Here is a 21,896-nt window from a genome sequence, read left to right as displayed (position 1 = left end):
CATGTGTCGGCCCGGCACTGCTATTGCAGTCAGAGGGGAGAGGCAGCAATCTCCACGGGGTGGTTCCTGTCCCCAAAACCTGTGTCAACCTCTGGAGAGACCTGTCTCTCTCTGCGGAGGAAGCTGAGGATGATGGATCCGCTGGCAAGGTGCCTGAACACAGGTCAGATGCGTGTGCATCTAGGCCTTACCCTTGCTGGGAAATGAGGCGCGCTCTTACCTCGGTGGTAAGGTGTGGTGCTAGCGGAGACAAGGCAGTAGTGGTGCTGGTGTGGTGCAGAGACAAAAGAAGGTCCTGGGTGCCTCTGGTTCCTGCTGTTAACTGGGCACAGCCACGGTGTCTTCTCACTCTTTCTGGAGGTCTTAGAAAGTCAGAAGAGCTACATGAGTTGTGGAAAAGCACATGTGCCTCAGGTTGCTGAGCACTGGGCCTGCTGGATGGAGATCTCCTTTTTGCCCAGTCCCCCTTAACCCATCAGGGCTCTAGTCCCAGGATGATTATAGTGTATCCCTGCCCTACCTTTGACTCACAGTTGCACAGCTGGCAAGATCTGCTGTGTTGCAGGCAAGCCAGAACACAGTAGGGACTGGTCCTGCCCTTTACAGGTGAGATACATTTTTGGGAACTCCTATTGAGATCTCCTCACTCAAACAGCACAGCTGTGGTTCAAGTAAGGAAAAAAACTGAGCCTTGAAGAGAGTAATTTAGATGTCCTGAGAACCATGACAGTAGATTCATAGTATGGGAAATGTTGGCATGGACCTCTGGAGATCTCTGGTTCAAGAGCTCAGAGCAGGTTGCCCAAGGCTGCATTCAGTTGAGTTTTGATTATCTATAAGGATGGATATCCCACAGTCTTTTTGGGTATCTGTTCCAGTGTTTGACCACCCTCATGGTATGAAAAAAAAAAAAAGAAAATGCATAACTTATGGTAGCATCTTTTCTGAATTTCCCTTATTACAAGTTGAGTCCATTGGCTCTTATAATTTCCTTGTATGTTTCTTTGAAGGGCCTGGCTCCATCTTTTCTGTCCCCTCCCATTAGGTGGTTGAAGACAGATCAGATCTCTTTCTAGAACTTTCTTTTTCTGTGGTACCTGTAAGAACTTGACCCAGGGAGGGTAGCAGGTGTGCTGTGACCCATTACTTGACAAATTTTCAGGGAGGCAGTTCATACTCCTTCTCTGTGCCCCTCTCTGCCCTGCCGTCTCTGCCGTCACACCAGGATCTTCTGAACAAGGAGTATCTTGCCATTTTCTGTTTGGATAGCAGTTAGGCTGAGGTGTCCCTGGCATCTTGCTTGTTAATATTAAAAAAAATAGTAACGTTCTGGACTGAAGCAGACTAGAATTGTGATCATTTCCCTTTTTTTTGTTTTACAGCTGGCAAGATAGAAATCTTGAAGTGGCTCTTCACATGGCCATTGAGTTTTGTCCTGTACTTCACAGTGCCCAACTGTAACAAACCCCACTTGGAAAAATGGTTCATGGTTACCTTTGCTTCTTCTACCCTCTGGATTGCAGCTTTCTCCTACATGATGGTCTGGATGGTATGTACCAGCTAAAGCAGAAACCACAGCCTGGGAGAGGCAACACAAGTAGTTTTTCTCAGCTTGGAGAAATGTGTAGAAAGTTCTACATACCTGAATTTTTAGATGAGAAAACTTAAGTTTGCTTCCATTTCTATTAGACCTGTCCACACTCAGAGAAGAAAATTAGGGGCCAGTAGCCGTAGCCTTTGAACTTGATTCAGGGCTGGAATTTCACCCAGATTCATTAACATGGGGAAAAATTACACTTGCACCGGTTTAACACCTCTTTGTCATGCAGGGCAGTATAAAGAGGCCCTGATGCTGGTAAGGATCTGTCCTCAATAGCTTTTTCTTTTCTTGGAGCCAGCAAGCTTGAGAGACAGGAGTTGTGAGTGATAACACTTTGAACTCAGCATGACCAGAAGAGTGATACTTGGCCAAATTCTTGCACACATACTCCAGTCAACAGGAACTTAATTCTACCTCATTATCCTAAAGGTAGAAGGAAATGAATAAAAATAAACACAAGGAAATCCAAGCATAGTTGGCCTGTTCACAGGGGAGTTTTGTACGCTGGCTGGGTCATTGAGCCTGTGCGTTTGCTGTGGGCCTCATTACAAGGTATGTGTAGGTGAAAAGTGTAAGTTGTCCTTGTCAGGATGACAGTAATACTGCAGCATGGATTGTGTTTCTTTTGGGGCAGTCTGTGCTCTTAAGCAGAATCAGACAATGATGGGGCGTTGGCATCAGGAGAAGGTCTAACAAGGGAGGCCTGGTTTTGGGCTGCTGCACTTGCAATGGAGTACACGATTCACGGTCTTGTCTCTGCATGGGACCTGAAGAGCATGGAGATAACTCACTAAAGCACTGGCCACTGCTTCTCTACTGGGAAGGTGGAGGCAACAAAAAAAATATTCACTGCCTTCATGATTCACTCTTGTACTAAATGCAAAAATGAATGCCAGGCTTTTCCCTGCCAATTAATCAAAGCAGTTACAGAAGAGGGGTTTTTATTTTGTTTTGTTTTCAGTAACCCATGTTACCCTGAACAGGAAATAGAAAGTCAGTTGTTTTCTTCTGCTTTTCGTCTGTGAGGATGAGGTGTTTTTCAAGAAAAAAAAAGCTATCCCAGCTTTTCATAGCTGAAATACCAGAGCCCACAGGGTCACTATGCTGCTTTTAACATATGGTTCACATTTCTTGGAGTATGCTGCAGAGAGTTCAGAAGAGCAATTAAATGTGGCTAATAGGAAATGGGCGTCATTAGACAAAAGCATCCAAAATTTTAAAATATTAATCAATTTGAGGAGCACTAATTTATCATAGACTGCATAGCAACAGAAAGAGGAAATTAAAGGTATCTCCTCTCTGCCAACAGGAATTGTTCACGGTCCCTTGGGGATATGTCCCTGCATATAGCATTTTCATAGTATAATGAACCATGGGGTTGTGTTAGTGTCTGCTTAGCTATTATTTGTATATAATAATGTCTACAAACTTCAGCCAAGATCAGGAAACTGTTACGCAGGGTAGTGGGGCACCATATAGTCTCTTTTCCAGGTTAGTGTCAGGAAAATTGTGGATGAAAGGTGTGAAGCAGCTAACCAAAAAGGGTACATAGCAGGTGAGTGCTCTCCTCTGCCAGGTGGTGAATATACCAAAAAAGCCTGTCACTGCATCTCTTTGAAGAAAGTGTGAGTTTGCACTAAGCAATAAACTCTGTCTCACAGCATCTTGCAGAATTGGGCCAAGCTGGTCTCTGATTTTAATTCTTGCAAACAGCTTGACAGTTTATTTCCTCTCCCTAGGTGACGATCATTGGCTACACACTGGGAATTCCAGATGTGATCATGGGCATCACTTTCTTGGCAGCTGGAACCAGTGTGCCGGACTGCATGGCAAGCCTTATTGTGGCAAGGCAAGGTAGGTTCATCACGGAGGTGTCATACTGCTGTAGAAGTGTTTCCTTGTGTCGTCTTCCTCTTTAGGTAGCACAGATGTGTCCTGAATGTGAAAACACACAGAACTCTTTTCCTGAAACTGAAATTTAAAACAAGAACAAGGAAGGAAATTAATTATGTTGCTATTGCAAAGCAGGTAACAGATTCTCAGTGACGGTGTGGAACAAGTTTTGGCACTATTGTCAACTTCAAGCCTTCCCCAAAACTCACAGCATTTCTCTTAATTTAAGTATTGGTGATATAGCGTTTTTAGAACATGGCATAAGGGTGTTTCGGGGCACTTTCCAGCTTTTCACCACAGTTGTAAGGACTGGAAGCTACTACTGTTTTTAAGGAAATTTTTTTCCCCCTCTCTGTGTGACTCCAGGCACAGGTGTTTTAAGAGAAAAAGAAGGTTGTCAGTACTGCTTTGGGGAACAAAACCAGTAGCTCTTTGTTGAAACAACTGGCTACTTGATAGCCTACCCAAAGACCTAATCTAATCAGTCCAGGATGGAAACTCATATGTCATGGTTACAGTCAAGCATTGAAAGCCCTACTGAGCATGGCACCAGAGTGCCGGCAGGCCACATCCAGCACAGCCAGCGGCCAGGGTCCCCACAGCAGTGGAGGATTAGTTGAGGAAAGTTCTCAGATGATCCTCGAAAGTGGATTCAGCCCCTTCAACCCTGCTGGTCTTGTATGATGGGGAAGGGAAAGGGGAAAGGGAAGGTATGGGGTGAGTGGGGATGTCCCTTAACTCTTTGCCTTAATCCATGGAAATTGTCTGGATTAGCTCAGATTAATGTATTTCTGTTTAAAAGTTGAAAGATTTTTCTGAGACATGTCTGATTGTACATGGTTTCCATTTCTGCAGGTATGGGAGATATGGCTGTGTCCAACTCCATTGGAAGCAATGTTTTTGATATTTTAATTGGCCTAGGCCTCCCGTGGGCTTTGCAGACCCTAGCAGTGAATTATGGATCATACGTAAGTCCTACATTTGTTCACATGATTCTTTGTGATTTATTTAATTAAATATTTTTTTTATAAACCAGATCTATTTAGAAAAAAAAAAAGGTCCAAAATTCCAACAGGAATTGTTGAGGTCGGCAAGTACCTCTGGAAATCATCTCATTCCAAACCCTCTGCTCAAAGCAGGGTCAGCTAGAGCAGGATGTTTAGGACCATGTCCAGCTGGGTTTTGTATACCTCTAAGGATGGAGACTGCACAGCCACTGTCAGCAGCCTGTACTGGTGTTTGACCACTCTCACAGTAAAAAAAGCGTTCTTAGGTTTAAACTGAATTTCTGTATTTAAAACTGTGTATGTTGCCTCTTGTCCTTTCAATGGATACCGCTCAGAAGAGTCTTGCTGCACCTTCTGTATCCTCTCCCATCAAGTATTTATACACATTGATAAGATCCCTCTAAATCTTCTCTTCTCCAGGCTGAACAGTCCCAGCTTTTTCAGCCTCTCTTTGTATGTCAGATGCTGCAGTCCCTTAAATCATCCTTGTGGGCCTTCCCTGGACTCGCTCCAGGAAGTGCATATCTTCCTTGTATTGAGGAGCCCAGAATTGGATCAGGTTCTCCAGATGTGTCTCACCAGTGCTGAGTAGAGGAGGACCATCTCTCTCTACCTGCTGGCAACGCTTCTCCTAATGCAGGGCAGGATGCTGTTGGTGCTAAATGCCACAAGGGTGCATTGTGGACTTCAGCATGGTGTCCACCAGGATCAACCAAGCTTGTTTCCAGCTGGTCAGCCCCAGCATATACTGATACATGGGGTTATTCCTTCCCAGGTGCAGGACTTTTCATTTCCCTTTGTTGAGGTTCATGTGTTCCCTGCCTGCACATTTCTCCAGCCTGTCCAGGTTCTTCTGGATGCCAGCACAACCCTCTGGTGCATCAGCCACCCTTCCCAGTTTTGTATCGGCTGCAAACTTGCTGAGGGTGCCTCCTGCCCCATCATCCAGTTCATTAATAAAGGTGTTAAGCAGTATTGATACCTAGGGTGAACCACTAGTGACTGGTCTCCAGCTGGACTTTGCGCGCAGTCAGGCCATTCCACTGTCCACCTATTTTGTCTGTTCTTCCTCTGTTTATCTATGAGGATGTTTGAGAGACAGTGTCAAAAACCTTGCTAAAGTCAACATAACATCTATTGCTTTCCCCTCATCCAACAAGTCAACCTTAACATAGAAGGCTATCAGGCTGGGTAAACATGATTTCCCCTTCAGAAATCTGTATGTCTGCCCACAATCACCTTCTTGTCCTTCATATGTTTAGAAGTGGATTGGGTTATTTGCTCCATCACCTTCCCAGGGATTGAGGTCAGGCTGACCAGGCTGTAGTTCCTTGAATCTTCTCTCTTCTTTACTATAGGAGTGACAAAAGGAAGCAATGCTGTCGGAATAAAATCTTTCTTTAATGAACAGCTTATCTGTAGCTTATCTATGTTTTTGCAGAAAAGGATGAAAACAAGTGGCTGAACAGAAGCAGCCTGCTTTCATAGAGGCGTAACAATGTCACTACTGTTTTGCACACCCAGAATGTTCATTGTACAGCATGATCACGTGGTTAGAAAAGGCAGTCTTGGAAGCAACCGCACAGAGAGTTTCCTCAGTTTTCACTTGCAGTTCCTGGATTTCTCTCCAAATCCTTAGATAACTGGACTTCAAAACAAAACAAGCGCCTCCCTCCATCCCCCTCTCCGTTATTAGTAATTAGATAAGGCTAGAGTTAGCTGGGTCAGGTGTAGCCTGGTGACAGCATTAAGAGCTGCAAGGTGCTGTTTGTTATTCAGGGAACCCCGCTGATGTGCCTGGCACTGAGGTTAGCGGGGACAGAAGATGAGGAGCTCCTGCTCCCTGAGGTCCATAGGGCTGCTCACATGAGCAAGGCTTACTCGCTGGGTGAGGGTTCACAGGTTTAGGCCAACCTGCTTGTCCACTAAATATGACTGTGAGTCAGAAACACTGGGTAATTTCTGAGCGAATAGTCATGATTTAGTACTGCTCCTTTGGTATTTGGCAGGATCTAAATTTGTCTTTATAGTATCTCCTCCAAAAGAGGGACTTCTCAAAGCCATCGTGATGCCCCTGTCTTGTGTCCAGAGGGAATGAGAGATTTGTAAAAGACAAAAAGACCTTGCTTGATCGTGATTACTTTTGCATAGCTATCCAAAACCATGATTGCCTCCCCAGAATGCTGAATATAAGAGGCCTGTGGCAAAGGTAAGCTTTTGCTGAAAGTAGAGAGTAAATGCGTTGTAATAAACAAGCTGTTATAGTTTTTGTTGAAGCCAAAAAAAGTAGACTGTGTGATTTGAAAGTTAAGCTTTAATGCAGAAGAGCCTCCTAGAAGCCCCCTCCAGCGTTATTTTTCTGGAAGTCTAAACACTCAGGGCTTTCTCCAGAGTAAGGTATTTCCCTAATATCATACTCTAAAATCCCCATGTATCTGTTGTTCCAGGCTGCCTGATTCAGAATCCCGTGTGGCCAAATTTTGCTCCCTGTTAATGCTGCTGTAAAGAGTTTTGGTGTGTTACCATGCAGAAATGAAGAAGATCTGCTCCCTTTTTCTTTCACTTTGTCTGCCTCTGTGCCACGGTGTGCCCGTGCATGTGGCAGCATGGTATCCTGTTGTTACGTGCATTATGAGGTTTCTCTGCTGTGTGCAGTAAAGTGGCTTCACACACTAACCAGCCAAGCAGCTGCTCCCAACCAGAAGGAGATTTATGAGGTTTCATGATGCTTTCAGCTGCTGTCACACCCTTTGTAGGGTGAGCTTGTGTTTGAGTCTTCCTTAAACTCCCTAAGGGCAGGTGGGTATTTCAGAGCCCATTTTACAGATGGTGCATTTTGATTTGAGGTAAGCAGAGAGCTTTGGATGAAATGCAGCCTGCAAGCTTGTGGCTGGTTGGGAGACACTGATATATTGAAAGCATTGTCCTGCAAGGTCCTGGTTGCTGCCTCGTTTTGTCACATGCCTAGCAGTAACCACAAGAAGCCCCATGCCAGAATCAGGACTTCTTGTTTAAAAAAGTCTCTATGAGATAGTGCCTGGGAGGGAAAAACACAGCTTGTGATCTAATAGATAAGACAGGAAAAGAGCAAGAGAAGACCTGTCAAAGAGAAACTAATAGACTTGCTGGAGGTCACACAGTAGGTAAGTGGCAGAACTAGAAATAGACTGTGAATCTCTTGAGACACATCCTGGTGCTGGGTTGCTAAATTGCAATCATTTTGATTAAGCGCCTCTCCCGCCTTCGACTGCCCCTTTCCCAGGCCCATTGAAGGAAGTTTCAGCTTATTATTTCTTTTATTCTTCCTTTCTGGTTACAAGAAAGGAATGGAAAACCATCTTTTGCTTCTCAGGCTGCATCTTGGAAGCATCTGTCGCCTGCTTTAGAGATGGAAGTTCCCCTTCTGTTTTCTTACTTTCAATGAAACAGTTTCCTGTAGGATGTGGTACAACACAAGCGGAGACTGCAGGGCAGTCACAGCCCCAGCCTGAACGGGGGTCTGTACCCACATGCTGTGATGTAGGAAGCTGCACCAGGCAGTGCTTTGCAAAACCACTGTATGCTCCAGGCCGCTGGTCTCCGATACCATTCACCCTGCCTCGCCTGGGTGTATCTGTGACCATGAACTGGTCATATCAAACAGCTTCCACATCAGATCCCTTCTGTTTCTACAATGTCTAGTCTCTAACCCAACTATATGTTTATTATTTTAAGAGTCTTTGTTATTTCTGGACACCTGTTAATGTCCAGGCACTTACTCTGCCTTCCTCTGTGCTTCCCACTGGAGCTTCCACTCCACTACTCAAGAGCTCACTTGGCCACCCTCCTGCTGCAGCTGTGGCCTTCTGTTATCAACCATAGCTCATCTAGCGTGCCAGCAGGACTTTCGGAGAAAAAGCAGCATCCCTCTGGACCTAGAGAGACCTTTGAAAGAGTTCACTTTCTCATCTCTTCCAGGTCTGAGTCCTGAACACGTTGTTGACTCTAATCCTGTAAGCATCCTTCCCCAGCGGCCCTGGCAAATCCAGAGTGGAAGGACGATTGCTCTGTGTCTTGCATCCAATTGCTTCCCTCTGGAATCTTTTTTTGGATGTGAAACTGTAAACCAGACTTCAGGCAGGAATATTTTAGAGAACAGGAATTTTAGCCTAAGGATAAACAGCCAGGTTTATTTGTTCACATCAGCATGTGGGAGTATGATCGTATGTCTGTCCATCACTTCTCTGCCTGGTAACTTCAGCCAGTTTCAGCAAAATTTGACAGTAAGTTAGAAGTCTTAGAGACATGACATTCCTTTCATGCAAACAAGCAGCTAGAGAGAGAAGGAGTAACCCCAGCACGAGCCTTGTTAGACATCGGAGAATCCAGAGGGAAGCAGACACTTGAGAAACACACATCGAGATGACAAACATCGCTGCTTTGCTACTCGCTGACCAGTTTGCTATTCATTGTTTTAATTTCAAGGCACTATGATGAATCTTATGACATTAGCACAAAGCTGGCCTTCATCTCCTCCCAACCAACATCTGTGTATCTGCTCCCTGCCCCATTCTGGCCCAGGTATCTGCATACAGACCACCTTAAATCCTCTGAGAGAATAGGGAGGATAGGTTCATTGGGGCAGATATGTCGAGGATAGCAACAGGGTGGTAACTGTGAATATCTGCAAGGTTCCCTGCTTCCCACAGCATCCCCTTTCACTTCTGTAGATGTTATTCCTCCTCCTACTCTGGGGTGCCAGACTCTTTTTGGCTGTTGCATTATCATCTGCGATGTGATGTGCTGGTATCACTGCAGCAGCGGTATGCAGCTTGGCAGGTATTAATGGATTAATTTATTGGCTGATCCCAAAAACCTATGGACAGGCATAGCAGCAGGTGCATGCTGAAGCTATGAACTAGTCCTTCCAGCTTCCTGGAATACTTTGCATGTATTGAGTGCATTTGCTCCTTGGTTTCATGGCAGGGAGTCTGAGATGATTATACTATAGTAGAGCAGAAGTGTCTTGTCCCTTCCAAAGCTCCTCACAGTACAGGAATTCTCTGCAACCGTAACCCCTGCATTTCTTGCTTAATACTTTGGGTGTCTCTGTGCAGCACTCCATGCTGTGTACTCTGTAAAGTGAATGCTGTGATACAGAGCAAAAAACCGAGGCTGCTTTCTTAGGAGTCTAAAAAAAAGGTCTAAGAAGGAAATTCCATTGAAACATGCAAGAATGCAGCACATGTCTGAAGCTCCAGTTTGTTGAGACCACTGTCTCATGGCAAGACCCGGGGAATGCAGGATTTTCACTGAATTTCCACTGCCAGGCAGGGACACTGCAGGAAAAGGATCCCCAAACAGACAGAGGACCTGCAGCTTTTTCAGCCAAGGGACTGGAAACATAGTAGAGTCCTTCTAATATTCCTGAATGAGGTAATTTCTCTCATATTTGGACCCTGGAGCAAAACCAGTTTGGCTTTTGGCAATAGCTTCTTGTTTTCCCTTCAGCAACTGCCAGAAAAGAACTGAAGAATGGAATCACTTTTATTTTATTTCCATTGTTTTTCCTCTGCTGTTTACCTTCAGCCTCGGTTACTTATTGCCTGCAGGAGCTGTGTGGGAATATCTGGAGCTGGTGCCACACAAGAAGCAGGGAGATAGCCTCTGTTCAAATTCAGAGTAGATTTTGAACTTGCAAAACTTTCATGTGTGATCAGTCAAAACAGAGCATTCTTCTGACTTGCTTTAGCTGCTAGATACAAGCCAAACCTCAAAGGAGACTGGGAATGTTGATTTTTCCTCCTTGCAGTACGAAGGAGTGCTTCATCTGCAGACACTTTTCTCCTGGGGAAAAAGCATTTCCTATTCTTAAACGATCAGAGAACTGAGCTTTTCCTTCTATAATTAAGATGACTCCAGCTGAGTTTTGAATGTTTTGCTAGCCTTGTTTTCGCTGAACTTGAACATTGTCACATACCCTGAGAAAACCTATTCCATTGCTTCTTGCAGGAAATACCACTTGCCTCAAGAGAAGGCTGCTTGACTGATTTCTACCCTAATTTGACAAATCAAGGACACATTTTTCTTGAGCTTTTGTACCAAATTTCAGAACCTTTTGAGCTCCTGTGCTCACAGAAGTCACAATAAGAAATAAGGCAGGCTGCAGTGATAATCAGAGAAGTGGGAATAGCTCGTCAGTTAAAACTGTATTTCCAGAGCTGTAGACTTATGGGAAATTTGTGAAACAGCAACAGGTAGTCCAAAACCAAATGCAGAAAAAGAAAGGATCCTTTAGGCAAGTGGAGAACTAAAATGAGAGAAATGAGAAATAGGTGAACAGTGGCTATTCAGCCTAGTTCAGATTTAACTATCTCAGAACCACTACAGCAATACTGTATAAAACAATTCATAGTTCTGTATGATTACTTTTTGAAATAGATGGGTAGGTATTAGATTAGAAAATGTTGAAAGGCTGCCAGAGCTGGAGAGAAGGTTAAAAAAAGCAGCACGCCTACTTATGTAGCTTTTGTGATTCTAGCCATTGCTGTGGACAGAATGGCTGTAATGTAGACTTGGGCCAAACAGGAGGGGATTGTAGGAAAACCTTCAGCATTAGCAGGTAGGATAAAACAGGAGGAAGCTGTTAAACCTTTTTGTTCTGATGAGCAGCCCCTGCTGTGCACCAATTAGTGTAATACCATGCAGGGCTGCAGCATACTTAGAGCAAATCTGAACCTGTCTCCTTTGAAAACGTATATTCTCTTTGTTGGTGATTGAGAAGTAATAGCAGTGTTTGCTAGAATTAAATGTTCTTGTTTTAATTAATAGTTGGGGGTTTCCGTTATATTTTCAGAGAACCATTTCCAGAGCTAGGCATAGGCTAGTCAAGAGCTTTGGCAGTGGTTCTCTGGCTGCTCTTAATGCAAGAATTAAATAGCTCAGTGCCCAGTAGCAGGTTTGATAGAAGGGAGTATGTGCTTATACCCCAGACAACGTGGGCTGTTTGCTGAAGCCTGCCTCCCTCAGGTGTGGTAAATGGGGAGGGCTCTAATGGGACCTGTGTGTCAGGGAATCACTGCTGGCTGATCTGACACTGGAAACCTCTTATATCACTGGTGCAAGGTTTACTGGAGAACATCTTTCCAAATCCTCAGACCACAGCCCCCCTCAGATGCTTGGCAGTGAGTTTCATCTAGCTCTGAGGAGACCTTTCTTTGTTGGAGTGAGGATATTTAACAAAAGCATCCCTCAAAGACCAGACTGCCATTGCATTATGGACCTGAACAAACCCAGACAGCTTTCATTCTCTTCTCAATGTGAGCTGTAAAGTCTGCAAGAATGTCAAAGCATTAGTGTTAGGCGAAGAAACCTTTACAGTAAGAAGTATCTGGGCAACAGGCTTAAAGAGGAGTTATACCTACAACGAGGGAGGTTTCTTACTGGTGTAAATCAGCTTGCTCCAGGGCTGTCGTTGATAACCCAGAGACCCTGGGCATGGAGCTTGAATGTATGCCATTCTCCACATGTGCAAAAGTCTAGTGAGGTCAGAATTACTATGTGTGCCAGAAAAGCAGTGCATCATATGCAGCTGGACTCCTGCACACACCATGCAGAGCAGCTCTGTGCATAAGCAGCAAGCCAAATTAATTGGACTATTTGTGTGCACGAAGAGTAACTTCACAGCACGTATACTGCAAATCCAGTGCATCTGGAATTACACCCAGCACCCATCTATGGAATCCATCTCCCAGCTGTCCCAGGGTAAATCTGCTTTGGGGACAGGCTGACATCAATGTTGGTTTATTCCAGCTGTCTTTCTGTTGTTTTTCATTTGCTTCTCATTATTTCATAGCTCTTCTCACCTGTCGTCTTTGGTCTCTTCTGTCCCTTTCGTGCCTGCTCCATGGCATAGCATGGAGGTGCATCACCTCCTGAGCCACAGGGGAAACACCTGGAATTCTGCACAGCTTTTACAGTGCTTTGAGCTCACCAACAAGGCTTTTTACCCAAAGAGTTGTACTTTTTCTTCCAGAAAGTCCAGCTGTGATACATACCCAGTTCAGCCAAATGAGCTTCCTGACAAAGTGCATTCCACAGCTAGCATTTGCTCACCCAAGGAAACCAGCCTTTGCTATGTACATGGAAGGGTTTTAATCCTGCTGTCCCACAGCAGAGTGAGGCATTAGGTGATGACCCTAATAAATGATCAAATTTTGCAGAGCAAAAAGCACTGGAAATTGAAAACTGCATAAGAAAACACCTTTTCACCCCTCCCAGGAAATCCTTTCTTTCTGTGGGAATATACAAGCCTCGTAAAGGAAAGTTCTTGTTATTTAGGTTAATTAATAGCTAATTACTTTGCTCAACAGTGGGAGCTGGACTAGATCGCAGGCCAGGAGCGTTGCTAGTTAAGCCAGAGTTGAGAACTGTTAACCAGGAGTGAAATTCAAGTTTTTAACGCAATACCGCTGCAAGGGAAAATCGGTGCTCATGCTGCTGAAGGGGTTGCCGCGTTTGCTTTGCCTATGTGAGATCAGCATGACGTGTGTTACTGTTAGCTTCGTAAAACTGTCATAAATAACTAGCATACAGTTTCTGCTTTGGAATAATCCTTAATAGCAACTTTTATTCCTCTGAATGACCTGCAAAGAGGAGCCTTGCAGATGGTCCAAAGAAAGCAGCCCCAAACACCTCTCTTTGGAAGCACTGTCCTCAGCAAATTAGACACAGAGGCCTTTGGAACAGTCTTCTTTCCAAATGTCTGCTGGTTTTATGGAGGTTAATGATGTAACTGAGAAGCAGCGTCTGCACTTTAGGTTGAATTTAGACATTTTCCATGCTGAAATAATTCCAGCTGCTTCATTTGCTTCCTTTTCCTGTAGATTCCTTTCCGATTGATGTATTTTATGCTGACAGTTTCTACAGATATTGGCACTGGTCAAGCAGAATTCCTGACCAAAATCGAGACAGGAATTTATTGTAAAATAGTATCTGTCTTTCCTAGCCAGCTGCTGCTCATTTGGGGTAGCAGGAAAGGTGGCTTTAAATTTGTATTTTAGTTACACAAAGTTAGTTTAGGGTTTTTTTGCATTTTAGAATAACTAAACCATTCAGATTAGTGGAAGCAGGAGAAGAGGAGTGGATGCATGGGAGTGAATGAGTGCAGTGGACCAGTCTGTCTCTACAAGGTGCAGGAATGTGTGCACAGAGCCCCCAGATTAGCTTGTCCTGGCTCCTTAGTGTAACAGGAGATACGCTGTAGGGTATCAAAGAAAAACGTCTTCTGGGTCAGAACCCGACATTGTCTCCCATCCTAAGAGCAGCTCTTGTTTCAGCAAAACTCTGAGTTTTGCTTGGGACTGGTCAGAGAAGCTGCAGTGGCCTTAGAGACTTCTTCCATAGCTGCAAAAACTCACTTCCTCCTGTCCACCACTTACAAAGTGCAGTTTACATTGACAGTGGGATCATTACATTTTTCACCTTCAGTTATGCAGGCAGTCCCACAAATGGCCTTCACACTCTGAAGCAATCCAAATCCTTAGTTTCTTTGGACAGTCAGTCTAGTGAGAATATTGTATTTTACATGTAATGGCCATAGGAATATGGTGGTCCCACTGTGCATACGTACACTTACAGCTCATGTCTTAAAGAAATCCTATAATACTTTTAAGAACAAATGATCATCACGGCTGTAGCCTTTTTTATGATGGCAAAAATCAGTAAAGAAGGAAAATGGGCCGTTTGTGTAAGCAGTATTTTATTGTACATGGAGATCACAGCAAATTTCAGGCAGCAACAGAGCTCTGCAAATTGTTGGGACATTTGTGAGTACAAATGCTATAATGGTTCCAGTGTATAGTAGCTGTGCAAGACCTATTCATGCTTATTATGGTTTATTAGAAGTACAACAATGTGTCATCATGCTGAATCTTGAGCCACGTACAGGAGAAGAGAGAAATCCTTCCAGGACTGTCTTTTTGCAGCATGCTTGACCTTGTCTCCAACATGGATTTGCACAGAGGATCCTGGGTGTATGGAGTTCATTGCAGGCTTGGGTTTGCAAAATGTCAGAACTGATAAACCTTTCCTTGAGTCTGGAAGTCAGACTCTCCCCTCAGTTGTCCTTGGGGAATGAAGGTAAATCCTTACTCTGGATTTGGGAGCAATATTTGGGTGAGAAGTTTTTCCTGACTGTGATGCAAAATTATGCAAGTGTCTCAGCAGTCTTGCATTCATGAAATTGTAGGGCTGTTTATCACCAAATTAGCAATAGCCACTACTCTTGCAAATGGGCTTCTTTATAATCAAAGTGGAAGGATGTGAGCCCTGAAAAGTGGCCAGTGATACACTATGTACCATTACTTTCTGTGCTGACAGTTGAGAAAATATTGTAGGATAGAAGTTCAGTTTGAATTGTTTATTGGACTAAAACCAGTTTAAAAATCAAGAAATAAATCTAGCTGTTAGAAAAAATGTGTTGTTTGAGGTGGATGAATTTTCATTCTGGGAACTATTTTCTTGTCTGCAGATCATTTGAAGGAATGGACTAATACTTTTGCTTTTCCTTGCATACAAATGTAGAACAAGCTGAGCAATTAAGAATTGGATACCAGCCCATTTAAGGAAGATCCCCGCATTTAGTTTTGTTGTTTGACCTCAGCAGCAGAGTGGTGTGACTGAAAATATACCTATGCTGAACAAAATCAAAGTCTACTAGACAAACAATAGCAATGTCCTTTTCTAAGGCATCCTTGAAAAATACTTGTACATAATTTCTTGCTAAGATTGATCTCTGCCAAGAAACTTAAATAGTCAGTTACTACTTTAAATAGTAACCGGTTTTGGTGACTGTCAGTTGAAACTCAACTTCACATAGGGTTTTATTGCATGGAAGGTGCAGGGAGGAACACGATGGGCTGTGTTACCTTATAGTGGCCTTAAGATATTCATTCACCCATGGCACCCACCCCACAGCTTCTAGCTTCCCTGGAGAAGCCCCTGCAGAAATTCCTTGAGAAACTCCACCTGAGTGCTTCCTTGACGATACTGCAAGTGATACTGTTTGAGAAGATCATATAAAAATGCCCAAAGGCACAATAATTAAGCTCCCCAAGAGAAGAATGGGAACCTGAGGAAAAGCATGTTCCTAGCTGAGGAACAGGATTGGAGAGGTGGCTTTACTCCCTGTAGCCTTCCTATGTAGCTTTAGAATCATAGAATCATTTAGGTTGGAAAGGACCTTTAAGATCATCAATTCCAACCATAAACTTAGCATGGCCCACCACTAAACCATGTCCCTAAGCACCACATCTACACGTCTTTTAAATCCCTCCAGGGATAGTGACTCCACTGCTTCCCTGGGCTGCCTGTTCCAATGCTTGACAGTCCTTTTGGTGAAGAAATTTTTCCCAAGATCCAATCTAAGCCTCCCCTGGTGCAACTTGTGGCTGTTTCCTCTTGTCCTATCACTTGTTACTTGGGAGAAGAGACCGACCCCCACCTTGCTACACCCTCCTTTCAGGTAATTGTAGAGAGCGATGAGGTCTCCCCTCAGCCTCCTCTTCCCCAGACCAAACACCCCCAGCTCCCTCAGCCGCTCCCCATCAGACTTGTGCTCCAGACCCTTCACCACCTTTGTTGCCCTTCTCTGGACTCGCTCCAGCCCCTCAAGGTCTTTCTTCTGGTGAGGGGCCCAAAACTGGACACAGCACTCGAGGTGCGGCCTCACCAGTGCTAAGTACAGGGCGACGATCCCTGTCCTGGTCCTGCTGGCCACACCATTCCTGATATAAGCCAGGATGCCATTGGCCTTCTTGGCCACCTAGGCACACTGCTGGCTCATGTTCAGCCGGCTGTCGACCAACACCCCCAGGTCTTTTCCCGCTGGACCACTTTCTAACCACTCTTCCCCCAGCCTGTTAATGCTGCGTGGAGTTCTTGTGGCCAAAGTGCAGGACCTGGCACTTGTTCTTGTTGAACCTCATGCTGTTGGTCTCAGCCCACTGATCCAGCCTGTCCAGGTCCCTCTGCAGAGCCTTCCAACCCTCCAGCAGATCGACACTCCCACCCAACTTGGTGTCACCTGCAAACTTACTGAGAGGGCACTTGATTCCCTCGTCCAGATCATTGATTTAGGTTTATGTCACATAAAATCATGGTTTTGAATGTATTTAGGACTTAAAGATGCAGATAAGTGCCTTTGGTTAGACTCCAAAGCCTCTGGAAATGGCAGTTACTAGCTCCACAGCTTTGAGAACCTGTATCTCAGTTCTCCACCTGCACAATGGATGTAGTTGTGGCTCTGCCATGGAGAAAGCTACATCAGAGCCTGGGATGTGCCTGGGTACCTTAGTAACAATATCTCTACACAGCCCTGCAGGCAATAAGTTGTCTTTTTGCCTGGTTGGCCTCAGTGCTAAATAATGTTCAGCCTGCGCTCGTGTGCCATGACACATTGATATTGATGATTTTCAGCTGCTGAGGTTCAGGCCATGAGATTACTGACTTGTTTCCTTCACCAAGATGAGTAAGAGTAAGGAAGAAATTGTGTGTTCATGTGTGTCCTTGTTATTTTCCCCCAGTGTGAAGCATTAATTGGTGACTGAACAAAAAATTTCCTTTCCCGTGTTTGTTCTTACAGAACTCACATAGGAGTTAATTGCCAAAAAGAAAATTTTGTGGTATAACAGTATAAGGGATGACAAAGCCCATGTGAGGGTGGAACAGTTTGAAATGCTGTCAGGTCATGCAGACGCTACTCTAATAATACTCCTCTTTCTTTGACAATAGGGAGTAGGCAAAATAATCTATGATGTAATGATGTGACTTGGCATTTACAGCTTGCAAGCCAGTGTTTAGCAACTAAGCAGTTTAGGATTACAGAATTATCAGCAGAGAGAACTATTGTTGCTTGAAATTGTGATGTGGTTTTATAAACTTCCTTCTTTTACAGATTCGGTTAAACAGCAGAGGACTGATCTATTCTGTTGGTCTCCTGCTGGCATCTGTTTTTGTCACAGTATGTATATAGTCTTTTGTTCTTCATTTCCAAAAGAGTGATTTTTGTTGACATTTTCTTCACCTGTTCCTTTCTCACCTCCATCTGTAATAGTGGTTGCAAAGTCTGTTGTTAAGGGATAGGAATGCTCACTCCTATTGTAAACTTGCCAAGACCTTAATCTGGCACTTTGCAGAAGCTATGACTGTCGTAAGATGGCTCTCATATTTGTATATTTTTAATGGGAGGCCCCCCCATCTATTAGTAATAATTAGTTATTTTTCATGCTAGAGCTGAAGCAGATCCCCTGATGTGTGATGAGATCCATTCTCCTGTTGGACAAGCAGACAAAACGTACAGTTTGCTTTGGCCAGCTGTAGGAACCTTCTGAAATACCACACAGACCAGAACAAGTAGTGCCTGGACATGACAGTGTTTCTGTTGAAATTAATTTCTCGCTTTCCCTGACCTGTCCAAGTCCAACATAGCAGACTAGAAATGATAGAGAGAAGAGGATTTATGTGACATCTTCCAAATCTGAAGACCAGCTGCTATAGGGAGTCCTCCTGTGCGTTGCACACCAACACAATTCCCACATACACAAGACTTTAATCTTTAAGAGGTTTGTGTGGGAGCAAACTAAGCAAAGTCAAGCACAGCCTTAGACTGTGTGGCTCTAGGCTGAGGTGCAGAGGGTCACATGAAGCATTCTGAGTGAAGAAAAAGGAATCTGGCCTCTGAAAACATTTCTGATTGAATTAAATGGGATTGTTCTTGCCAAAATGAAATTCAGTGCAGAACCTTAAGGCCCTTGGGCCAGGACTCAAGGTGATATAAGTCAGTGTGTCTTCAATGACTGCGAGGGGGCTACTCTGATTTAATTCAGCTCTGGTCTTCAGCTCACTTGTTGCAGTACTTGCATTGTGATTGCTTCCAGGTGACCATGACCAGTAAGGGGACAGTGATCTTCATGCTTCTCTAATTGAGAAGGGGATTTACCACTTTATTCACAATGTTCCTGCTATGGTGGCTTACTCTCTGTTTATTGTAGGTTTTTGGCGTCCACATGAACAAATGGAAACTGGATAAGAAGCTAGGGTGTGTGTGCCTTTCCCTTTACGGCATCTTCCTGTGTTTCTCCATCATGACAGAATTCAATGTTTTCACTTTTGTGAACTTGCCAATGTGCAGAGATCACTAATGCAGGTGGCAGACTGTTGGGAGGAACTTCCTTCTTACCTGTGCAATACAAACCACGGCTGGCATCTCCTGAATGCGGTGCACCTCCAAGTCGTGACGTATATCCTCTTCACTGTTCATAGGACCTGTGGCCCCATCTAGGTCTGCCCTCTACCTGACCCCCCCCACAACCTGGAAAAATCCTGCATCGATGTGAAGATTATTTTTTTTTGACATTCATGTGATTTCCTAGCTCAGTTTTTGAACAGTGTGAATGGGACTCTAGATGAACTGGCTGCTAACTGGCGTCAAGCCAGGCAAAACTGGTCTGCTACAATTCCTTCTTTTTTTAAGTTATTTGATGGAAGACTAATCTAATTTATGACTTAAGACTATTGCTACAATGCAGAAGAGGGTACATCGTACAGGGGCTGATTTTCAAGGAGAATCATGGGAATTTTTTTGGTTGTTTTTTTGTTTTGTTTTGGTTTTTTTTTTAGTTTTGTTTTTGGTTTTGAGGGGTTTTGGGGGGTTTTTGTTGTTGTTTTTTTAGTTGCCAGAGATCAACGTCCTCTCTTGCAGCTTCTCCTTCTGAGCGCTGGATCTCCTGTAACGATCCAAAGGTCACAGGGCAGTGTAATATGGGAATACAGTTCAAGGTACTTGGCATATGAATGGATTTACTGCATATTAAAAGAAGATTGTCAAGGCAACAGACAATGACTTGTTACCATAAATAATGAATCTTGTACAGGTGTGGTGAGGAATGCAAGGTAAACGTGGATTCAAAGGGTAAACACTGCTACCATTTTACTACTAATGTTGGAGTTTTATTACTAGGGTGTTTATGGTATTTCCAAGCAATAGTTTGATTGCCAGCCCAGGAGGGCCACCAAGGAGGTGTCCTGGTTTTTAGTGGTCTGCACGTGGAAATGGAAGGTCAGAACTTTCTCTGCTTCATCAGATTTCTTGTTTTGGGGGGATTCAATAGTTCATGTCTTATTCGTTCTGAGAAGGACATAAGTACGTGTCGGAACTTTTCTAAATGAGTTACAGACACTGGTTTCTTTAAAAGGAAAGAGGCATATTTTGCACAGACATAGTTACTGAAGTCATAATTTGCCATTCTTTAAAGAATACACTGGACCTGGCCAGATATTTGTCTTCTTAAGCAGTTGAACTTATCTGATAACAGATCGTGTGGATTCATCACCCCTCCTTTGGGAGGGAGGAAGACACAGAGAGAGATGGCACTTTTAAAAATGTGGAATATCTTCAATGCAGACTCGCTCACAGATCTTAAGTTATTGTGAAAGTTTAGCTATTCATTGTTCCAATATCCCTGCTAGATTTTGTATAATTCTGTATTAATGTGCAGGCAGATTCCACCCCATGAGAAACACCATCACAGCTTCATTTGTGTGTATCGATACTGTGGATTCTTGCCAGTGCTGGCTCTTGTATTTACTTTAAGCACTGATCACTTCTGATTCATTTGGTATGTTTTTCCCTCTTTCTTGTATATGTTCTACTATGAAATGTATTAAGATACCACCAGCTAGGTGAATGTTTTTGTCTATGGTACAAACAGTGGCAAATATTGGTAGTAAAGGCACAGCAAACCTTATGTAAAAGAAAGAAAGGAGAAAAAAAACAACCCCAAAATACTGAACCCTAAACTATAGCAGGAAAAAAAACCCTCCAGCTAAAAAAAAAAAAAAAAAGAAAAAAGAGCACCCCATTCACAGACAGAAAGCCAATTTTTATTTCATTTGCACTTTTGGAAGTGATTTTTTCTGTTTAATTTTCTCTGGGCAAAATGTTGTAAATCAAACTATTTACACTCCATGGTTTCCATTCAGCTCAGCACCTGATTTTCTTTCTTTGTTACACGAAATACGTGGAGGCACTGGCAGCTGTTGCACTGTGCGTGTCGAGGAAGACCAGTGGAAAAAGCTCTGTACCTCTGGCTTCGGTGAACAAAGGTGTGCTTGTGGATCCCTGGCAAGAAGAAGGAAGGGTCCAGGGACAGGCAGTAGAAAGTCAATGACATGCCTGCGTCATCATTTTTCATTCTGGAAAACAATTGTGTTGCTACTTGTTGAGCTATGCAGCCTGTTGTTTGAGCAACCTTCTCGTAACTATGCCCTGGAAGTCCTTTTGTGTTAGGAAGCCCACTGTTCCTCCCTGTTGTTGTTATTTTGTTGCTGTTGTTTCTTTTTTTGTTGTTGTTAATGAGATTAATAATAATAATAACCACTAAAATGCCTAAAATACTTCCTTAAATCAAACAATGTTAGCAACAATGTGGCACATTTCACTAAAATCCACCCCACAAACACACAGCTATACTCTTGAAGCAAGATGCAGTTGCTCCTAAGCAGAGTGTTTCCTTGCTGACAGAAGGGACAGATTTGGGGAAGAAAGGAAAAAAAAAATAGAAGTTTCACATCAGGGCCTATTATTACTTCTATTTTGAATATTTATACTGCTGCTCCAATGGAGCCAGTTGGATCTATTTCTACGAAATAGCCATTACCTATCCCGTGGCACAAAAACTGCATGAGTATTTTTTAGGAACTTTTCCTATTGGTGTGCATTAAATACTGTAGTATATCGTAGCTTTGCATTGTGTGTAAAACCTGAAATACCTTGTTTTGACACTTGTGTGTTGTGCAAGAATGTTCTGCAAGTTGTTTGTTCTAAGCAGAAGCAAAAGGTACATTGAACTGCCATTATCTGTGCCATATATGAATTGATAAGCACTTCCTATATTGACAGTGTCAGCGAGATGTGCTTACGATTTACAACCAAATCAACCAGTGCAGACCTGGTTTGGAACAGGATAGACCAACTGAATGTGTGCGTTCTTGTTTTTTGTCTCCAAAAGAGAGAGCCTCTCAAGTTTGTTAGCATAATCAAAGCCTGCGGAAAAGTCCCCAAAGCAAAAAAACTTGAGCAATTTTTAGCATCCTTCCTGTACGACATCTCCAAAACTCACATAGACAGTTATATTCAAATGCAGTGCATATTAATAGCTTTATTTTATCGAGCCAAGCAGAGGACTGAGTCTGAGGGGTTCTCTCCTCCCAACATTAGATTCTGGAAGCTGCCAGCTATGCGTGGCGGGACAGCCAGTGCCTGGCTTTGGTTTCCTGGTGAGAAGCTCTGCAGCACCCATTGCCGCCCAAGCCATGGGCCATCGCTGGGATGCAGGAGCCCATTGAGCGTGGCTGGG

At 43.6% G+C, this 21,896-nt stretch overlaps 1 protein-coding gene across 1 annotated transcript in view; it reads left to right on the top strand.

The window, feature by feature from the left end:
* The window catches only part of SLC24A3 (solute carrier family 24 (sodium/potassium/calcium exchanger), member 3), a 31,930-nt gene extending 13,250 nt beyond the window's left edge, over window positions 1-18,680 (top strand). The window contains exons 8-12 of the mRNA XM_009703074.1: window positions 1,383-1,549; window positions 3,340-3,454; window positions 4,349-4,461; window positions 17,435-17,500; window positions 18,531-18,680. Coding sequence (XP_009701376.1) covers window positions 1,383-1,549; window positions 3,340-3,454; window positions 4,349-4,461; window positions 17,435-17,500; window positions 18,531-18,680 — 611 coding nt within the window. The remainder of the gene's footprint in view (window positions 1-1,382; window positions 1,550-3,339; window positions 3,455-4,348; window positions 4,462-17,434; window positions 17,501-18,530) is intronic.
* The last annotated feature ends 3,216 nt before the right edge of the window (window positions 18,681-21,896 follow it).

This window comes from Cariama cristata, unplaced genomic scaffold (genome assembly GCF_000690535.1).
Source record: "Cariama cristata isolate BGI_N322 unplaced genomic scaffold, ASM69053v1 scaffold22126, whole genome shotgun sequence".
Taxonomy (NCBI): domain Eukaryota; kingdom Metazoa; phylum Chordata; class Aves; order Cariamiformes; family Cariamidae; genus Cariama; species Cariama cristata.
The sequence above is the reverse complement of the archived record's forward strand: the minus strand, read 5'-3'. Positions and strand labels throughout refer to the sequence as shown.